Here is a 20,780-nt window from a genome sequence, read left to right as displayed (position 1 = left end):
ATATCCAAGTGGGGTTGACGTGAACGTTTACAAAGCTTGCAATGTTCGAGCTGAAATGGCATCTTCAACTCCACTATCCAACCCCCCTCTCCCAGAAACTCAGAATAGCCTCATTCTCATTCTACACGACATGCTCTTCTCAACGGGCGCACACCCCCAGCGACGATCTTACAAGATCAGCATTGGAGAGGGGGGGACCCTGCGGGGAAGACGAGACGAATATGGAACGAGCGCCTTTTAGTGAGAACCGTAAAATAAGAACGAGGCAGTTTCATCGCTGGGATTAGGAGGTTGGACTTGTGGAGATTAGTTTATAGCTATTTTGCTAAGGAACAGGGGTAAAAATACGAGAATACGAGTCACAAACTTGATCCGAGATTCATGTGTTTGTAAAATAGTTCATTTCTCATTAATCCCCTCTTCGCCCTTGAGGCAAGGCCAAGAAGACCTCTTCCACTAAAGGCTAAAGGGAACTTTCGCCTATCCCCAGATTGAGGGGGTGGCCTAGTAGTTTGTTTGTTTTGTTTGTTGTAGCGTGAGCCACCGGTATGTGTATATCATGATTTCCCTATGTCGATCCATTGTCCCATCTCAGAGGCCTCAAAAAAAGTGAGGGATATCTCCATCTTCTCCACCTGCCATTCCAACCTCCCTTATGCCCGTGCAATAGCCTTTCTTCCTATCATCTCGTCTTCCGTGCCAGGTGACATTGATGACATCAGATTGTAGCAGAATCAACAACAGAGTCAAGAGATGAGAGAGAGATTGTGGGCCAAGTAAAGTGAGAGTGCTTTCAGCAGAAAAGAGATATTTCCCAAGTGTTTGGCTCCCCTGCCTTGTGCCGATCTATAATACGTGAATTCCGGTAATCCTCTGTGCAATGCAAGTTTCCCTGACGCTCCCAAATCACGGCCAAGCGTGGTGTATGCAGACTGCTTTTCAATCCCGTCCTGTTCCTTTGATCCATCGAGGCAGCTTCAATGCCTCGATAATAAAAATAATATAAACATAGAATCCCAATAATGACCAACACCGTCCACGCTAAAGGGGGTATTTGTCCATCTTTAACTGTTTTTTTCATGCGCCGTATTTTTAAGGAAATCGTCGTGTACCAGAGGGTACTGTTAAAAGGGTTATTCAAACGCTTCAACCCTGCCTTGAAATAAATGAAAAGAAGAAGAAAAGAAAAAGAAACAAAGTAAACAGTAATGGCGCAGGCTCCATCCATCAAGTCACAGATCCCTTCAGTCCCATCGCGTGTCGCGCCAGGATCCTCCTGGGATCATGGAAGAAAGATGTGTGTGACTAACATCATGGGATGGCTTCGGGTACCCTTTGCCCAAGATCCATGTCGATATTAGACTTAAGCAGCGTCCAGATCCAGCTTCGTCAGGCTCAGTATCGATCGATCGAGAAGTGAATGGTATAAAAAGAATTATATCCAAGAAGGTTGAAAATAGTGTTCGTACAGATGAGATAGTTGTGACTCAGTTGGTAATCAATAGCTGTCAAAGCTCGTCTTCTCGGAGCTAGACTTTTCAATGGTACTCTTAGGGCTGGTGTTGATTCGGCTGAAGACCTTGCCACCAAGACGGTTGAGCTTGTTTCCGTCTTGGGTGCGGCGAGGAGCATCGATCAACATCTTCTGGACCGAGTCGACATTAATCTTGCAGAAGAGCTTAGAGAAAAGGTACTGGTCCCCAGCGTGGTTGAGTAGAGGCAGGGTGCGGTAACCCTGCTTGAGGTTGGTGAGTTTGGCGGTGTAAGTAGCGACGGCAGGGCGCTCATTGTAGCTCTCGCCATCGCTAGAGAGCTTGACCGACCAGCGAACGAAGATCAGGTCAGGGTGCTTGGTCGTAACCTTGAACTTGAACTGCTTGTCGAACATGGGGTTGAAGCCGTTCTCGCGAATCACCTCAGTCTGGACTTTGAGAGGCGAGTCGTGCTCCATGACCAAATTGGAATCAGCCTCCTTCTTGTCACGCTTGTCGTTGGCGTGGAAAATCTCGATCTCCACGTAGGGGTCCATAGACTTATTGGCGGGAAGGTTGGCAGGTCGCATAAGCTGTTGGGCAGAGATGACATCAATGCTGAACGAGACTACACTGCGCTCCTTCTTGCCCTCGGCAATGTCGGAGTTGTAGGGGAGAACTTGAATGTCTCGGAGCTCAGCGGGCTTCAAGACGTAGCCAGAAGCATCCTTGCCATCGAACATAGCACGGTTGAGCTGCATTCCGAGGTCGAATGTCTGCCAGTTGAGAGCGGCCATCTGGACACCGCGTCGCCAGTAGATAAGGGGGTCGAAGTTGTTGGACGTGATGCGGGTTCGGTCGGGATAGACGCGCATCATGTAACGCATGTTGTGGATATCAAGTGCCATCTTTTGGTCCTTAGCGCGGGAATGCTTGGCAAAGCTAGACTCCATGAAGGAGAAGATGTGGTTGTACTGCTTCGCGTCCACTGTGTCAAAGCCAGAGAACTTGACACCAGCGCAGTAGACACCCAGTTCACCAAGGACCTTGACAGTCTTGTTGGGGGCCTTCTTGGCTGGTTGTTCACCTGCGCTCTCGTTGTCGCTAGTGCTGCTGCTCATCATATCCTGAACACGGCCCTCGGTGATAGTGTTGACACGGGTCTTGCTGACCAATCTTCGCGAGGAGTGGCTGGGCGTCAACATAGGGCTCTGGGGAAGGGACTGGGAGGGCATCAAAGGAGTGCCATCGGGAGCCGAGGGTCGCATCATAGGTGAGTTGAGGCTGTTGCCCCTTCGTCGACCACGGAAGTCATTGCCAACGGAAACAGGCTCTTCCTTAATCTGAGGCTTCTTGACCTTGATGAGGACACGTTCCATCAGTTCGGAAGGGGTAGGAAGCTTATCGGGGAACGCCTCCAAAGTCTCCGTGACCAGTCGTGCACCGAAGCATTCCTTGATGATCTCCGTCATTGTCGCCTGTTGGGCCGGACTGCAATGGACCTCGAGTGAAATCCAAAGGGGGTACTTGGACTTGACGAAAGCGTACTTGTTGATGGTGGTCATAACCTCCTTGAAGCTGATTGAAGTCGTCATGGTGCGGCCATGATTAACTTCGGGCTGACCGTTGTAGCCGTCCCAGCAGTCGACCTCAACACATCGGCATCCCCGGACAAGAGCTGAGATGTAGCCCTCAACGCTAGACTGACCAGCAACTTGGCGACCGAGGAGGTAGGTGTTGTGGGAGCTTGAAATGAAATACTCGTTCATCGGGCGGTCCAGGACAATGTTTTGAGGCTCGGGTTGGATCACATCGTTATGCTCTGACGTCAAGAAACCAACAAAGGCGGCTTCGGACATAATCTCGGCGTTTTCTTGAAGGTCGACCTCATCATTGCGGTACTTACGGCAGAACCGAGAGAACAGCTTCTCCCAGGCAACGCGGTTGGAGTCAACATCCTCGCCTTGGACGTCGCGGAGAAAGGTGAGGAATTCTGTCGAGGTAAGACCGAACTCGGGGTTGGCGGCAAAGCCACGGATAATTCGTTGAACGTCGGTCCTTTGCTTCATGCGTCGAACAAAGTCCTTGAACTCCCTAAAGTTTAGTTTTTGTCGTCGTCGCGAATCAGACAAGTGAAAGTTGACTTCCAGGGTCGCTTGCGAACTGTAAATGTGAAGGTTTTGGCACACACGCTTCACTCCGGCAATGTTCATCTCCTCTTGCTCGGGGCTGCGAATCTGGTCACCAAACTCCTTGGCCATTTCTGTTTGCCAGTACTGGGCAACAGCACGGTCGTTGAATGCCATCAACGATGTCATGAGTTCTTGACGGTATCTCAACATGGCGTCCAAGAATTCTGTCCAAAGTGACAAGCTCTTAGTGTTGTCTGTAACAATGTGCAGAAATCTTGTTTTCGAGTTCTCGGGAACTGTGTAAATGATAGTAAACCACTTGTCGCTGTACTTGGCTGCCTCCTCGCCCAGGCCGTAGTCGATGATGTACTGTTGGATATCTGAACCAGTTCGGATCTCTCTAATCTCATCGACATGGAGAGACTTTTGAGGTCGGGTGGCATCCCAGGAAAGCTTGTTGGATTCGGTCTCGTATACAAGGTTGATTCTCTTGGGTCGGCTCTTCTTCGAAACCTTTCTCACTGGGCATCCATTGCGAAGCTCGGCCGGAAGCACTGGGCCAGCCATAGCTCCAGCGCTTGCGCTGATGGATCCATGAGTGCTGTTGGCGGATGAGGTGTTGGTAGCACCATCAAGTCCAACCACAGATATGCAGTCATCAGGGATGACCTCAGGCTCCTCATCAGTATCCGTCAGGGCGCTGTTCTCCTGGGGGGCTGTGGCGTTACTGTCACTTCGGCGTCTGAGAATGCTGGGGCCAACACTTCCGTCACGGCTGGTAGGGGCACCAGAGGATGGTCGTCTTCTGCCAGTAAATCGGTGGGCTCGGTTTGAGAATCGGCGGATGAGACCTCCTTTGCTGTTGTTGGCGACTTCAGACATGGCATTGTATCCAAGAGAGTTTGTACTCGTCTTCCGGGACAGCACAGATTCGGGCAACTGAAAGCTTGAAGGGAAAACCTCCTCCTCCCTACCTCGCATGGGCTCAGGCGAGGGCTGGACGGAGGAGTATGTTGTTAGAACAGCGGCGTCGGGAGACATGAGTGGTGAGCCTTCTTGTGAGTTTGAGGCTCCTGATGAAGCACTGATAGCTGACATGGGAATGGGGACTGGTTGTGTTTGTGAAGGAAAGGCTGTCTGGACCTGACCTAGTTGAGTGTGTGTTAATGAGGACATTTCGGATAGGTTGTGAGTTGTTAATGCGGAGTTTGAGTCTGAATCAAAGCTGGAAGACATGGTCGTGCTGAGAGTTGTGATTACACTATAAGGGCGAGAAAGGTCGCACTCGAAGGTTGCATCGACGTATATAAAAGCTCAGTCAGAATGGGGAGCCATGGTGGGACGTCTGGCCTGGGGGTAACGATAAGAGACGCAAATTGCGGGGAAGAGGCTGCGGAAGCCGATCCCTCGTGGAGCAGCTGTCACTCTGGGGTGCAGCCAGTGTCAGATAGGATGCCAGAAGAGCCAGGGCAGTGTCGACCGCACGTAATGAATGCAGATGCAGGGACGCAAGAAGCCTGTGGTGTTGCTGAGTGGACCACACGAGGGTAGTGATGCTGAGCAGCACGCGGGTGACGGGGTAGGTCCTGACAAGGCCGATCCGAGGCGTGATGATGTGCCAAGTTCGCAGCAGCGTGGTGAGCTGGCAGAGGGCGGGATATGCAGGTGGCTCCTTTGGGGCCGCCTTGGGGTCGCTGGATCAAGCAAAACAGGGCGTTCGTCTTTGACAGGCACAGAGCTGCAGCACAGCGCAGAACCACTGGTCCAGTTGATTGAAGAGAATGAAGCAGTCCGTCGAGAACCACAGGTCGATCAGGTTGGGGTAGCTTAAGCTACAAACACCTCCTTCGATAGCGTGTCAACACCAACAACGTCCTGCGCTTGGTGGGTTTCCTTGCGTCGATGTGATAAAACCCGAAATTGCCGAAAGTTCAATGGGTCTTTTCCAGAGGAGATCTCGATCAGGCGCAATTTCGAATGTAAAACGATGAAAATTCCGGGAGACCGCAGGCTCTTTGAGTAACAGGTTCCAAGAAGGGAGTTCGAAGATCGAGGTCGAACTGGCTGAGTCACCCAACGTCAAGGGAACGCGACAAAGGTCGGAATTTCAGCTCTGTCGCAAATTGATCGGCGAATTGCAATTGAGCAGCGCTTGGTTGTCGAGTGTATGATGGGAGCAGTCTGAGTAACGCTGATAGAGTAGAATAATCGTCTCTCTCGAGTAGAGTGCCAAAGGGCTTCTTTGAAGAAAGTAGATTGTTATGACAGACAAGAAGTGAGAAAGGCAAAGAGGTGAGTTAGGTTGTCAATGGGAAAGTTGGTGGTGGAGCGGGAGGGGTAGAAAAGATAGTTGAGATGGAAAAAGGGGGGAGTCCAAGTAGTAATAAGTAGCCTGTGGTGGAAAAAGGTAGCTGAGTACTGGGAGGTAGTAGGTGGCAGCTTGGGGCGGTGGCTGTATGATAGCCCGGGAACCAGAAGGTTAAAAAAAGATAGAGAAAAAAATAGGGCAATCTCCTCCTGGTGCAGTCCAGTTGGTAGAGCGAACTGGGCAAGGGAGGGCAGAAGCTTCAAAGTATGATGGCGTCCTCTTTTGGCGCGCGTGGGAGCGGGCGAGACTCGAGACTTTGTAGAAAAAAGAGAGCTAACGTCAAGAAAGCTAGATCACAGAATAGAAGAGACTGAATGGAAGCTGCTGGTGCTTGGACGCGGGCAGCGGAAGAGTCTTAAGTTGTATGCGGCGACGGTGCGCTGAGCCAGAGCCTGGGCGGTTGCTGTTACGGTTCCGTTGGGCTCTCTCTGTCTGTGACTTGGGGGTGTCTTCTTGGGCTGCCCTGGGGCCGGGAAATTATGGCGGAGGGGTGACCAGCCAAGACTATACCTTAAGTTTTTTTTCTTTATTTGGAGCGTCTCTACTTGACACTTGACACGAGCTGATCTTCTGGCAGTGTCAGTGTCAGTACTCAAGTCTGTGCTGCGTTGTAGCCTGTGCTGAGGTTAATGCTTGTAGGTACCTACTGGCCTAGGGCCTCTTCTGCTGCGCTGCCTGCTGGCCTCCACTGTGTTGTGTTGACCGAGTCGAAAGCGTATGTGTGAGCTTCACTAAGCCTAGTCCTAACAGCCCACTAAGGTCTCAGTCGCGACCGTGCTCGTCCCTGTAACAGGCAGATATTACATACAGTACGTTATGTACTCACTCTATCTACACCTCTCCTCATATTGATCCGCTGTCAATCTCCAATGTGCAACTCAGGAGAGGAGTCTGGGCAGAGACAGGCAGGGTGATGACCAAAGTGAGTAAGTGATTGACTGAACCGTTGATTTGATGGGACCAGCATCCAACGATACTGGGGCCTGTATTGTACATACAGCAGAGAGACCAGGGATTTCCCAACGCTGGGAACCTTGGACTGGGGTACGTACCCTTCCGTCTCCCTACAGCCCTTTTTTTTTTAAATTTATTTTTTCCCTTTCCCTCTCAATTTTTACTGTGGACGACAGACCGGGGTGGATACTGGAGAGACTGGGGGACGGGGGGGAGGGGTGTATGATTTTCATCCACTGCAACTTGATAGAGTGGGGTTTTCCATGGTCAAGGGGGAGGCGAATGGTTAGGCCCTGATGGTGTGTGAGTGTGTGTGTGAGAGAATGTGAGTGTGTGAGCATGCTAGGCATGTCCTCCTTATGCAGCAAGACGCAGAGTCCAAGTTTAGGTGGTTGAGAGGTGTTACCCAAGGCTCAAGACTTGATCGATACAAGGGAGACAAAGTTGAGTTTGCAGGGAGACACCGGCCTAATGCAACACATTCAACTCAACCTCAACTCTGATGAAATGTTCCGAGGTCTAACTTATTCTGATACACCACCTGTGCACATGACCAAAAATTAATGTCGTTAAAGGACAATGTCTCGAACTGAGATTGACCGACATACCACGTTGTGCCTTCCAGACCAATATAATCATTATACATACAGTACTCCGTACACACAGACAAATACGGTGAACCTCCCTCCTCACCTGTCTGCTCACCTGCTTGCCTGATTGCTCACTTTCCGTGTACACACTATGCCTCGGTGCTAAGAACAGGGCGGACGGGCCAAGTCACCCAAGCAATTGGTAGACATGACAGCGCAAGAAGAAAGGGGGGGCAGAGTCATAGTCATGCCAGTTAAAGGTCAAGACGGTTACACGGGGAACTCAGCGACAAAAACCTAGACTCAGAAACATAGCATAGGCCAAGCAAGTCCTACCATAGGGTCATCGTCAACGTGCCAGGGATAAATCGAGTTGCATATCGGATAGGCTGGATTGTATGCTGGCTTATCTTTGGTTAGCTTACCCTGTCTTCCATCACATATGGACTAGCCAGCCAAGAAATAGAAAGGGCGAGATGCGAAGGGAACTGCATTGCATTGGAAAGACGTGCTCAGAGCGGTGTGAGCTTGATTCAACCGAAACTCTTGGAAATCGTCAGAGTATCCATGCCTATGAGAGAAGGCTATTCCATCTCCCACATGGGGAACCGGAACGTTGGAAGATGACGATGGATCCTGGCTCGATCCTCCTCTAAGCTCTCCTCTCTTCCATCCTCTTTCCCTTGAGAATCAGAACACCTCCCTGGAATCCAAGTATGTCGTATAGAGCAACATAGTCTTTGGCAATTACGCGATAAGCTTCATTATCTCATCATAATTCCTCAAATCAGAAGCTTAATCTTAAAAAAGATACACTCTGAAGCCTTGAATACGTGGAATTTGGGAACCGTTGTGTTGTAACTTTAGCGTCCCAGCTTACAATTAGCGCTCGGTAGTGGGATTGGAGTTCCTTTGAAGGGTCGGATTGAGGCTTTGTGCTTGTGAGCGGGATTCGGGGCTCGGCCATCATATGGATGCCATCATGCCATGGATCATGGATAGTGTGGCTCACACCGTTTTCTTTCACTTCCTCTCATGGCACCCCTTTTCTGGCTTTTCTAGCGCCCAGTCCATCAAGGTCGACAGAATAAACGCGACACCGCTTGCCTCAAAGTGCCCTGTTAGACCCTCCTCGTCTATTCGGAGTGCGGTAGTGCGCCGCAACGGGCCAACAACACTCTCGAATCGAAACGGCTAGCCATTGAGAGTGGAGAAAGACGCCATAAATATCATCATCATAAATCATCATGCTTGCGATTACAATTGACATTATCGCTGATGATGATTGATTACTTCCGCACTCGATCCTTGTGTAGCTCAATAACTAGTAGGCTTGCAACACAAGCTGATCTTAGATGCTTCAATGCATGAAATACTCATGGCGATCAAGGGTTTTGTTCAAGGGAGAGCCGGCGCAAAACAAGAGAGATAGAGATGCGCGCCGCTGGAAACGAGAGGTCTGACCTACACACCTTTACTATCAAGCTGATCAATCAGAATGAGACGCGCCGGCGCGAATCCAATTTCTCGACCATGCCAGAGCAACCCGAAGGGACGATAGGCAATCCTCCGTTCCTGACTAACAAAGCTGTCTGGCAGCGAGATAAAAACGATGTGAATCTACGTGGACGAAATGGTCCGGTAGACATGTGCTATCAGTCTGGTTGGTCGTAACACAATTGCTTGATGATGAGCAGCCATCTCAGAATGACGATGCAATAAGACGCCATACCCCTCCTTGGTAGCCAGCCATGCCATGGCACTGTGGTAGAAGCAAAGTTTTGTCAAATTCAACCAAGTTCTCTCTAAGACGAGGGCGATCGAGCAATCAATGATCACGATACGAACTTGGAAACTAAGACCGTATCCGGTCAGACTGCCTGAATGAAAGAGAAGAGGGGCAAAGTGGTGAAAAAGTCTGTAAGGTAGTCTGGGTTGGGGTTGGGCCTTTTGTGCTTCAACTTTTTCAAGAAAAAACTTTGACTTTGGCCTAACAAACAAGCTTGGTTTCCACGCTCAACCGAGCAACCACCAAAGATTGTCTCGATTCTGCTGTTTATCGTTGTGTCTTTGTCGACTCCTTTCTGTCCTCTTGGCAGATGTTTGCATTCTCGTTTGTCCCCGGTTGTAAGACCCTCTCAAATCATGATCACGAGGGCATCAACAAGGGAGAAAAAGAAATGTCAAAGAGCTTTGACACAAACTGGTGGTTCCCAGGCTTACTTTGAACCAGTAAGCGGACAGAAAAAAGAGGACGGGTTCGGCTAGCAATCCGGCCAAGACTAAACAATCTTGGGATGATTAACTAACGAGCAAGTCACTCGAGCCTGAGGAGTCATTGACAACAGTCGGAGCCGCTGCCCGTCACTACCGTATTCAAGTTTCGATAGCCAGAGAAAACGAACAATTCCATGACAGGGGACGGTAGAAGCTTCAACCGTTCAACACCCGCCAATACGCGTACAGTACCCGTCTTTGCTCCTAGAATTGGGTGTACTCGCGTGTAACAGTGCTTCAATCTCTCGCTTCGGCACATGGCTGACCAGGTGTCCGGCGTTGGTCAAGGAGCAGGGCTGCCAATCAATCGCCACGGACCTTGACTTCGGACTGTGGTATCAAAACCTGGTACCTCTTTCATGCAGCATACGTAGGCGATGACTCGATCTGTATGCCAGAGATTTGACTTCGTAGGCCACATGGAGCCACATGCGCAGGATTGCTAATAAGTGAGCCACAGAGGGTGCTCAGCAGTAAGCAAAAGTGCCTGTGCCCCAAGGATTCATGCTGTTGCAAGGGAGCTGGTGAGCCTCTAAACGTCGGATTGAATGCCCTTCTCCGCGATGCGCCTCAACAGCATAGCGTTGCTCTGCTGGACTGGCCGGGCTTTTGAGCCTCCTCCAGCAATGACCTCAGTCTGACACGATGTGTGGATCGCCAGTGTTGCGTTTGACTCTAGCCAAACAACCCGACCCGACCGGAGGGAAATTGGCCCTTGAACGGGGCCGCAGAACCGAAGATTTGAAACGAGGAACAACGATGATTTAGATCGACTAACAGCCGATATTGATATCGTGATGATGCATGGTCTGGTGTTGAATCTCATGCCTTGAAAGTCAGGATCCAAAATCAAAGATGCACCTGCCTTAATTGAGGTGCGGACAGTGTTTGATATTGCTGTATGGCTTGGCAGAAGGAGAGTCCTTCGGTCATTTCCTGTTTCTACTGAGTACCTACCTTCCACTAAAACTATCAGCCTCAGCTTCCAAAATTGGATCTCGCAGGCACAGCCGAATAGCGTCTGCAACGAACCAGGAAAAAAACTTCAAACCTTACCAAGGCTGCCAAAATAAACACATCAGACAGCCAGCTCCGCTCCCGATAACTTGCACAAATCTTTTTTGTCTCTTGAGATTGAACACCGGGGTTTCTTGCCTTCCCTTAGGGCGCTATCAATCTCTTCCAGCATCCCAATCCTCCACATTCGTGTTCTCTGTCAGCATCACATCGTGTCTCTTTAGCATCTCGAGGCAATCTCAGCTATTCAAGGGACTGTATCCACTGTACTGGGGAAAGCGATGACTGAGCTTTCTCTATACAGTGCAGGATGGTGCATTCGCTTACCTCAGCTGCCACTGTATCGTCTAATCTCAGTATCAACAGGGAATCCAAGCAGCTTGTTTGAGAAAACCGTTAGCCTCATCCACAGCAACTATCAAAATGTCAACTTCAATACCAACACCCGCGTGGCTCCTCGCGCTGCCAGTCTAGGGCCTTCTCGTATCCACTGTCACGAGCGCGGAAGGCTCTTCTCAACCTTCCCCGGTAAACCGTCGCTGTTAGCCCTGCCCTCACTAGAGGATGGCACATCCTGATCTTTGAAAGTGACCGTCGGATTACAGATTACTGCGGTCTCGCCTATGTGCGGCTGAGCTGTGCACAAGGCTGCATCAGTGCATGGCATGTTGGGTTTCAATTCCTTGCTGGTCCCAGTCCGCCAGTGCGTATTGCCACGCACCCACGCTTGACTGTACCCAAATACTCGGTTTAGGGGGGCCAGGGTTTACTCGATAGGGCATGCAGGATGGTAATCCAGACACGATTTCGCATTGCTCTCGTTTACAAGGTCGGACCAAAGAATCTGAGGTCACATAAACCCAGTGATATGTCTATCATTCAGTCGTCCACAGACTTGTGGTCGTGGTGACGTGGCATTATCACCTTTTGCCGCTTCGCTAATAGCGAAACACGGCCAAGTGCCGCTCGCTGACAATAGCATCGCATTGTTGACCACCAGCCCAAGTGGAGCACTGAATTGCCATCTCTCTGTCGTCCAACTTGCCTATCGGCTCACCTATCGGTTCCCCGTATTGGCTTTGCAGTTTTCCCTCCCGCCCGATACAATACAATCAAACATCAGGGTTAGAGTGCCTAGACGCGAGAAAGTCAGACGGGTCATACGCCGGTCAAGGAAATTCCGTGGGGAAGCCAATAGCGTCTTGGACCCAAGGGATGGGTTGAAGACCGTCATGGGAAGTGGTGGCAGAAGAGTCTGAGACTTGGGAGGCTGAATGCCCCAGGATACCAGTTCCTGGGCCTCATATGTCTATCCCACATTCCGCCAATTTCTGTGGGACATCTGAGCAATACGCCATTTGATTTGACAATATCCTCATGCTGCGCAAGAGACATCTTGAAACAAACCTCTGAACAGCCAACAACGGAATGAGATCATCATCTCGTCGATCCTTTGGCGCCGACTCCCGCCAATTTTAGGTCAGGGCCCCCAAGCTCCAGACAGGGGGAGGACGAGGGCCCCGGTCCGGCTTGGAACCTGCATAGGGGTGTGCACGTAACAAAGATCGTTTGCTGCGGGCAGCATGTCGCTGTGGGGACCTTCCAGATGTCTCGGCCGTGGGCTACGGAGAATGCATACTGCCCGTACGGCTGTCCGCTCATCCATCATCTTTGACGGACGCCATCCCCCGCTTTCTTATCACAAATACTCGGTAATACACACAGTCTGCAGCCTTGCCAGGCGTATATCCATCTCGACTCCAACGGACATGGACTTTCGATATTTCTTCATTCATGCATTTGTCTTGGAGACAATGGCGGATAGAATTGACGTTACGGAGTACTCCGTGCAAGGCTCCTTGTCCTCAAGATTCTAGTGGTCTACGCCAGAATTCCATCCGCGCTCGTTCGTCAAAACATCGAGGCCTGCCATCATCAGAAGCCCTGTTTGAAGTCTTGAGAATCCAATAGCGGGGTCGTGGAAAACGACAAACCATGGACACGCATTTCATCTTAGGCTGCATACACCGACATTTTTAGACAGACCGGCAAGATTTCTTATGGTCACGAGGTATCCATTCTGGATCCCGAACGACAAAGAGCCAGCAACGAAAGCCATGTTAACAGTGTCGTATCACATGCGGTGTGCAGGTACTTGTTCCAATCTGAGCCGGTGATAGGATATTCTTGAGCGGTTCCAGCATCTCGAGTTTCTCGAGAAGCAAATTCGGTGTTCAAACGGCACCGGTGTGCTGGGCCAGCCATAACCGCCAGCGAAATTCTGATTCGCCCTTGATTCGTTAAGGGCTTGCTCAATTGCGTGGGGAAGAACAATGACGTCGCTTGCTTGATCCATCATCCAATCGGTTGGAGGATCTACTGTGGGCTCTCGGCCCCTAAAGGATCTTAAGGGGCATGGTTATGAGACATGGGGCCGCCATCTGCTTTGAGCCCCTGAAAGGACTGATCTCAAGTGTCTCGGGAGAAGACCTGCGGTATCGGTCAGCCTTGCGTATGTCAACACTCGACCTTAGAAGCAAATCGTTCAGTCAACTGTTTGGGCCCTTTCCTTCACTTAGCATGGCTCAAACAAGCTAAGGAATCGCAAAATGGCAGATTCAAGAGCAATGTAAGTCTTCCTAATCCCGGCATCAACCTATTAAATGGGCGAACCTGGCAAACCAGTTTTGTTCACGGGAAAATAAGGGCGACCAGAATGGTGATATGACTCGATTGCTGGGTGACGTAGGGAATCTCATTACGGATGCAACAATGAAAGACAAGCGCGGGGGTACAGCGGGTTCATAAACGAACCAAAGACATTTGGCACCCTGAAAGCTACGTTAGGAATCACGGGGCAAGCTCATTCGCTATCACATTTGGTGATGCTGAACTTCTCAGGCTTGACCCAGTTCTCACCCGTTCAACGAGTGTCCGACTGTGAATTGGTTTGTTCCACAGAACCATTCTCAGAAATTATCCATTGGCCCTTTGAGAGGGGTGCAAAAAGGCTCATCACTCAATCCACCGACACAGCTGCCGCCTTGACTTGCAGTTTCTCTCCAACTCGAATGAGGGGCAGCGTCTCGGCCATGTCGGTCATGACTGGAAGGTCTTATTGAGATAATGGCCCAGTCAGGGCCCTTGCATACCCAAGGGATGCGATGTTCCGTCAAAACTATCACGCGCCATATTCAGGCACTCCATTTGTCTGAGGGATTTCTATGTACCTCTGCCTCTCAGGCATGCTGCACCCGATATGAATCTCGTATCCAAGTTGATTTTCTATCGTCGTTCCATTTGAGCTATCTTATCCACAGGGCCACAGTTACCTATCTGGCCATAACATGGTAAATGCCAAGCCCATGGCCTGCTAAGCGGCCGTGTTGTCCATCGTATTAATCCCTTCTGGGCGTTGGCACGGCCAGTCCAAGATGCGCCGTATTCTTACAGAGCATAGCAAAGGATGCCGATTATTCCGTTCCAAGACTTCTGGGGCACGCCCTCAATTTCCACTGTTCTACGGGTTGCATCCACGTGCGCTCCCTCAAGCAGTATGTCAGAGGTCTTAAACCCTTTGTGGAGGACAGCCAACCACGGGCCAGGCATCTGCGGTATGCCATCAAGCTCTGTCTTGAGACTTTGAACACTCGACTGTTTACAGTAATTACAGTGACTGCGTCACAATCACCTTGCCCTGTCGGTGCAAGGCACAACGCAATGCTCAGTCTCACCATGCATTCTATCGCGTCATTGCTTCTGGGCACCTGATGGTCTGCAGGCGACCTATGCAATGCCATGCCAGCAAGAAGTGGCACAGCGTCAGACCTGTTGCATTGGCTCGCATCAACCTACTGTATTATGAAGCCCACCACTGTGAATGATACAGTATGCGGATTGCATCTTGGGGTCCAATTATTCGCGTGAGGCGAGCTACAGGTGTTTTCATTGGGATGGACACCATTGACGAGCATGCTGCAAGATGCTAACTAGCCGTTTGGTGGTGTCTGTTGTTTAAGCATACCCTATGCAAACAGCAGCCTATTCGAGGACAGAGTCGTATACGAAAGCTATGACCAGGGCCAGGTTGAGTAGCAATCCAATCACCACAAGATTGATACCCTGAACTCGAGGTTTGCGGTACCGCATACGAGGCTATTTTGAATTCGTCAATCATTCGTGGCAGGGTGTAGAAGCAGCATTAGTCTTTCCTTAGTTCGACACAGCTGGCACCTCTAAGACGACCTCATCCCGCGCAATCGGGTACGCAGAGAAGCTCGTGATGGGGGCGCCAGATCATATTGCCTTGGTGATTGGGCTGATACAGACCACGCGGTGGGATTGATACCACGGGAGTGCCCGCTCATTGCGCGCCTGCCGCTGCATTCAATGCCGCATGGATTAGGCAAATGGGTGACAACGTGCATCCGAACCGCCAATCTACATTTGATCTATCAGCTCGGCCTTCCTATTGAGGTGTAGATATTCGGATAAGAAGCACCGACTGTTGAAATTGATAACTTCAAGGTTGCAGTACAGACCGTTGTTACATGCATCAGACAATCCATACTTGATACGTCTGTGATGATCAATCGATGGTATCTAAAACAGTTTTTTGTACTAATCTATACCACACACCAACCTCGGAACGAACATTCGATTCCTCGATCTGCAGCTGTGTCACAACCTCTCAGTGTTGGTCTCAACAAACAACGCGCATATTAACACTCAGGGCATAGGTAGCATTGACCTTCCGTGACGAATTGAGCTCCCATACCCATGTACTGGAAAATATAGTTGATGCTCAGCCATTTTGATCTCGATGAGGCATCGGCGAATTCCTCTCCCAGTGGAGTCTTGAGCCTGTGCCTTCAATTGACCCGAGCTGATGGTAAGAAACATCACCCGAAGGAGGCCTTGCAAAAGTGTTCAATTTTGGATCGGATTCACGAGCAACAGGCCACCTGGAGTGCATGGCACCACCATTTTCCAAGGATCAATCGCCGGCGAACTCATCCGGAAACATGGTGGACAGAGAAGCAAATTACAGAGCGCCATATGGCAAACAATTTCATACAGGCAGGATCATCATCTGCAGATTCGTTGACACCACAAAGCTTGGGCCTGTGGCTGCTGCACATCATTGACGCGCAAGAAGGGGTTCTGGGGAAGTTGAGGTTGGGGGGGTCGCATTACATCAATCCCACTTGACACTCTGTACCAACGGCGTATGTGTGTCGAATGGATGAGAAATCTCAATGGCGGTTTCAAGAAGACGACACTCACTGCCCATGCCTGACCACCAATATCAACGGCCAACATAATTTCGCGGGACATGTCCCCGTTCCATCAAAGCGTTACACCAGGTATCAAGGCGCCATCTTTTGCTAGCGTCCGCGGCATTCACAGGCCGGCTTTATTGTTGGCCCAGAGCCTAAATTCAGCACTTGATTATGTGTATCTCGCAGGACGTCCAAGACTCATTGACTCATAGAAGGATACGCAAGCACCATTACGCAATTGTATGCTGTGGTAGTCGCCAGTATTGCGTACCGAAAAGATATACTGATAATGCGAATGATTCCGAAATACGTACATGATGTGCAAAGTTTAATCTGTCGCCCAACTTGGAGGCTTAGACCAACAAACGCCATAGTCTCAGGGGATCATCTGTGCCTGGCAATCAGTGGAGAATCGAGCCAGGCATCACGAATCTTGGCGATTTGGTTTCGAAACGACACTCTTCCACTAATTTCAACACAACGGTACAAACTGCCGACTGTATCGTTTATATTGAAGCAGGTTGTTGGGCATAATTGAAGCACCGCAGACCAGTGCTCCAGACGCCCGAACCTTTGGCGAGTTTGAAAGTTATTGGAACATACATCAATTCTCAGTTGCAAATCACCACGGATGATTGGGATGCCACTCTTGGTGGGCATACCTTGCTTGGAACATCCAGAGACCAAGAACCCCTACCTCACATCCTGAGGGTTGTCGCGTTTTTGGTCTGTTCGTTTAGATACTCAGCCTTCTAGAATCCTTCTGATGGGCCCCTGACTCGAGATCCCTGACAGCTATAACTTTGACGTCTTTTGGCGTCGGTGTTGACTATTAGTCTTGAGGCGTGTGCTACAGACTATTGACACCGGTGACTTGGAATATGCTGAGCGTGATCTCTTGGTCAGCATAGTTTGATTGACCTCATTACACAGGCCCCGGCAGCTCAGTGGAATTCTCTATACGGAACAGCAACTAAGATGCGCCAGAGGTTGTTGTAGCACAGGCTATATGTTGTGTAGCCCCAGAGCTTTATCGACTATGACCAGTCAACATGTTGCATCGCATGAAGGTCACCGAATACCTCAGCATGGAACCAATGGCAGAGGGTCGGTCGCGACACTGCAAGGTGTCATTGACAAGCGGGCTGTTTGCCATTTTTGACAGTTATCACAAATCATACTGTCTGACAGCTTGGCTGCTATCTGAAAATGAGGAGTATCGTGCCGCTCACAAATCACTGGCTGTTTCATGCATGCTTGGTAACCGAAGCGGCAGAATTCAATGCCATGGCAATTCGCCTAGTTCAAGACACCAGCATCGAGATTGTCGTGCTTTCTGTTGATAGTCAAGACCATCGCACAACCCTCGTGTGCTGGCAAATATCAACTCCACATCTCCAACATATTGGGGATATTTTCGACTTCAGCCTTGCCGATCTCACCACACCAACGTCTAGGCACCTACGGCACAGCATATGAGATGTACAGTACGTGCCCAATTGTCGGGTCAGCTGGCTGTGTGCTGTATGTAGGCTGACGAGTGCAACCTTGGAACCCTTAAGACGATGAACAGTAATCCTAGGGTGCCCATCGAGCCGCTCTCCTGCATCATCTCATTTGCTGTAAAATTTGTGTTGGTGGTTGTGCTGGCAAAACCACTGATGGGTGCTGCCATATGTGAGCCCTGATCGGCCATTTGTATGGTCTTTTGTTAAAGGTTGTGTATGGTATCGCTAGCCCTGGCTCGGGCCGGCCCCATGGGTCGTCTTACATAGGTGACCAGTCATTTTTGTTGGCAAAGGTGGTCACCCTACTTCGAAATATCAGTTCGAGCTGGACTGTGTGAGAGTTTGCGAAGCCAGCACCTCGCATGCCGTTCCTGGTGAGTTGCAGACGCTGCGGCACGACAAACATAGACAAGATCGGAAGGACGTGGCGCGGCATCGTGGCCATGATATGGCGCACTCGATATCAACATCGCGTGAGAGGCCATGGTGTGGTTCATTTCTAGCATCACGTATAGATGCAACAACCCTCTATGCATGTGCTTTGTGAGGGATAAATGTACGGTGCTGCATAGGCCGCCTTTTCATCATGAGACCAACGAGGCATAAAGTACCAATTCACAGAGCCATGGCGTCGAGCTCAACGATGCTGACTGGATATCACAATTCATGGTGGTACTGAGAACACCTCGTGCGAGGAGAAATGATATCAATTTAACACTCTGTCAGCTGACTCTACCTATGTTTGTCTCCCTTTGACGAGATGCAGGTGAGTTATCGCCGACATGGCTCGGCAATATTCACAAGTCATCAGTCAGGCGTCATGCTTGGTGATGCAATAGAGCACATGTCGTTGGAATGGTTAATCAGCCTCACCACCACAGATAGTCATTCTGACTGTGCTGGCATGCCACGTCAACTCACTCAACAGGCAACGGTTGAAGGCCGCCGTCTATTCGAGACTAGTTTGGCAATTATTCGACGGTCCGACACTAACTGAACTAACGCAGAATGGGCTCTGTTTCTCAATGATAGACATAGCAGCGTACTGTAGGAGTTGATCCTACGAGTCGTATAGTGCAGGATCAGCCCCTATCTATTTGTTGTACAGTAGAGTTTACTATTCATGAGGATTTGGCATTTACTTTGTCAGACAACAGGGTCGATGCATTGATTAATCTCCCACAGGCTTACAATACCGGGGCCTCACGCCGTCACTCGCATATTCATCTGGTCACGTTTCACGGGGCGAAGACCAGTCATTGTGTGAGCTTTTGAAGACATGGACATGGCAAGTTCTGCGCAAGAAGTAAAGACAGAGAGAGTGGTAGGGTTCCCCTTACTACCGCGAGATGTGAAACGGCGAATTTGGTCCCGAGTAACTGGTCCTAGTGCGGGGGTGGACCTTGTAGGTACATGAGTCTAAGTCCGTTAGATGACAGCGATGGTTGTTTGGGATATACATCTATTTCGGTCGGGGCTAAGTACATGACTTGGGGGCCATGTCTAAACGTATCCACGACGCAAACGAATTACTTGAACAAGAAGTTGCCAAAGATGGGGGTTTCATGGATATTCCCTACTCCCACGGGGGCCTCGGAACAGTTCAGAAAACTTGCTCTGAGAGCTATGGCCTGGATGGTTTCCCGGAGCTTCTGGAAAACATCCGCAGAGACCCACGAGTAAGAGCTCAGGCCCCAACTCATCTCTTCATATGCTGAGACAAGGCCAAATGTCCCAAGAGGATTCTGAGGGAGATGGAAGGGGCCTCATCTCACCGGGGGTCCAACTCTGACACTCAAGTGAGAGTCTGCCCAGCCAAGCACAGGCACAACACCAGCATCGAGAGGCATGAAATTCAGCCTCTTGAAATCCTGCCTTGAATTCTTTTGGATCTGTGCGGCATTGTTTGATACTTGTGGTCCAATCTTCTGACGCCGTTTCGACCAACTGTCACTGCCGCTATGCTATGCTCAACAATGCCATGCTACGTGGACCTTCTTCTGACCTCTGCTTCGGTCTACGGGACTCGGCAGCGGATCGCTCGCGGCTTCAGCGAATATGCTATTCATGGATATGGCTGCCGCATATGCTGCATGTTTCATTTCATGCATGTTTGCTCGTCGGTCATCAAATTTACGCATATGCCTTCGTTGTTGAGGCCAACAAACATCAACCAACTTCAGGATTTGGCATGAATTGACTCATCACCGAGATTTCACCCGAATGATGGACAAAGTTTGCCTCGTCGGTGAGTGCGCTGGCACAAGATGTTACACAGGGAGGACCTGGGTTGAAAATGCGCAATCTTTCCTGCGTCTACCCGTCTGTAACCTACGGTCAGAGCCATTATGTCCGTATCCCTCCGATGAAGCATCCTACAGCTGCTGTGCCATGCTCGAGGCCCCTATCACTGGCTGTCCTCTTGTATTGGAGATATCCACGTCCGTCTTGGCATGCTTAGCCGTCATACCAGCCAGGAAAACACCTTCTTACAGAAACTCATCCGGCCGACATGACGTTGCGACATCTCGGCAGCTGCCTCATGCTGTGCTCTCTGCTTTTGTGCTCCTCCGCTTGTTGCCTTGCTGCGTGTTTCCGTTCAGTCAGCTCACTTGGTTATGGTACGATGGGAAACTCGACCGATGTCTATTGTTTGTGCTACGAAGGTGAGAAAGGCGGACTTAGTTTGTGGATTGTGATATGTCGTGTTGAGAGGTCATTATGCGAGGTCATCTGTCAACGACAAGGTGAGTTGGACTGTCAGATGAGTCCACTTCTCGGTGCCTGTGAGTTCTAGTCAGTTTCAGAAAGCTGTGAAGTGACGGAGCTTCGTTGCTCGTGCGTGAGGTTGTTGACTGTGGTTGTGATAATGTTTCTCCCCAAAGTCATTTCAAACACCACAAGCACCATGAAGAAGTGACCAAGGGTCATAACAGTAGAATAACTCTGATTGATCTCTGAAATGAATCAACATCATGTGTCTTATTGTCCTTTATAGTCGGACAAGCAATTCTCGATCTCACTTTTCGAGTAGTTCAAGTATAGGGTAGTTGGCGTTTGAAGTGAAGTCGATGTGGAAGTTATCCCAGAGATAGAAACTTTATATGGTGCTAGTTTTATAAGGACGAGATGTTTCTGATATATGGACGCTTTATTGTTCGCGAAACCTAATATTGCTGA

At 49.9% G+C, this 20,780-nt stretch overlaps 4 protein-coding genes across 4 annotated transcripts; 3 read left to right on the top strand and 1 right to left on the bottom strand.

Moving 5' to 3' along the window:
* Positions 1-275: 275 nt before the first annotated feature.
* FVEG_04539 (phosphatidylinositol phospholipase C, gamma-1) lies at positions 276-6,312 on the bottom strand. Its single transcript, XM_018892333.1, has one exon. It carries the CDS (start codon positions 4,838-4,840, stop codon positions 1,499-1,501), a length of 3,342 nt encoding a protein of 1,113 aa, XP_018749009.1. The 5' UTR covers positions 4,841-6,312; the 3' UTR covers positions 276-1,498.
* FVEG_04538 (hypothetical protein) lies at positions 5,103-5,376 on the top strand (the record flags this gene model as incomplete). Its single annotated transcript, XM_018892332.1, has 2 exons — positions 5,103-5,183; positions 5,341-5,376. 2 exons carry the CDS (start codon positions 5,103-5,105, stop codon positions 5,374-5,376), a joined length of 117 nt encoding a protein of 38 aa, XP_018749010.1.
* Positions 6,313-11,091: 4,779 nt separating the features above from the next.
* On the top strand, positions 11,092-11,564 carry FVEG_15497 (hypothetical protein; the record flags this gene model as incomplete). Its single annotated transcript, XM_018904625.1, has 2 exons — positions 11,092-11,351; positions 11,399-11,564. The coding sequence occupies 2 exons, from the start codon at positions 11,092-11,094 to the stop codon at positions 11,562-11,564; spliced, it is 426 nt and encodes a 141-aa protein (XP_018749008.1).
* A 1,617-nt stretch (positions 11,565-13,181) lies between these two features.
* On the top strand, positions 13,182-20,763 carry FVEG_15496 (hypothetical protein). The gene is made up of 2 exons (XM_018904624.1): positions 13,182-13,439; positions 13,496-20,763. Exon 2 carries the CDS (start codon positions 19,824-19,826, stop codon positions 20,268-20,270), a length of 447 nt encoding a protein of 148 aa, XP_018749007.1. The 5' UTR covers positions 13,182-13,439; positions 13,496-19,823; the 3' UTR covers positions 20,271-20,763.
* The last annotated feature ends 17 nt before the right edge of the window (positions 20,764-20,780 follow it).

Source organism: Fusarium verticillioides, chromosome 4 (assembly GCF_000149555.1).
Source record: "Fusarium verticillioides 7600 chromosome 4, whole genome shotgun sequence".
NCBI lineage: Eukaryota > Fungi > Ascomycota > Sordariomycetes > Hypocreales > Nectriaceae > Fusarium > Fusarium verticillioides.
Note: the sequence above shows the minus strand (reverse complement) of the source record. Positions and strands in the feature narration are given on the sequence as shown.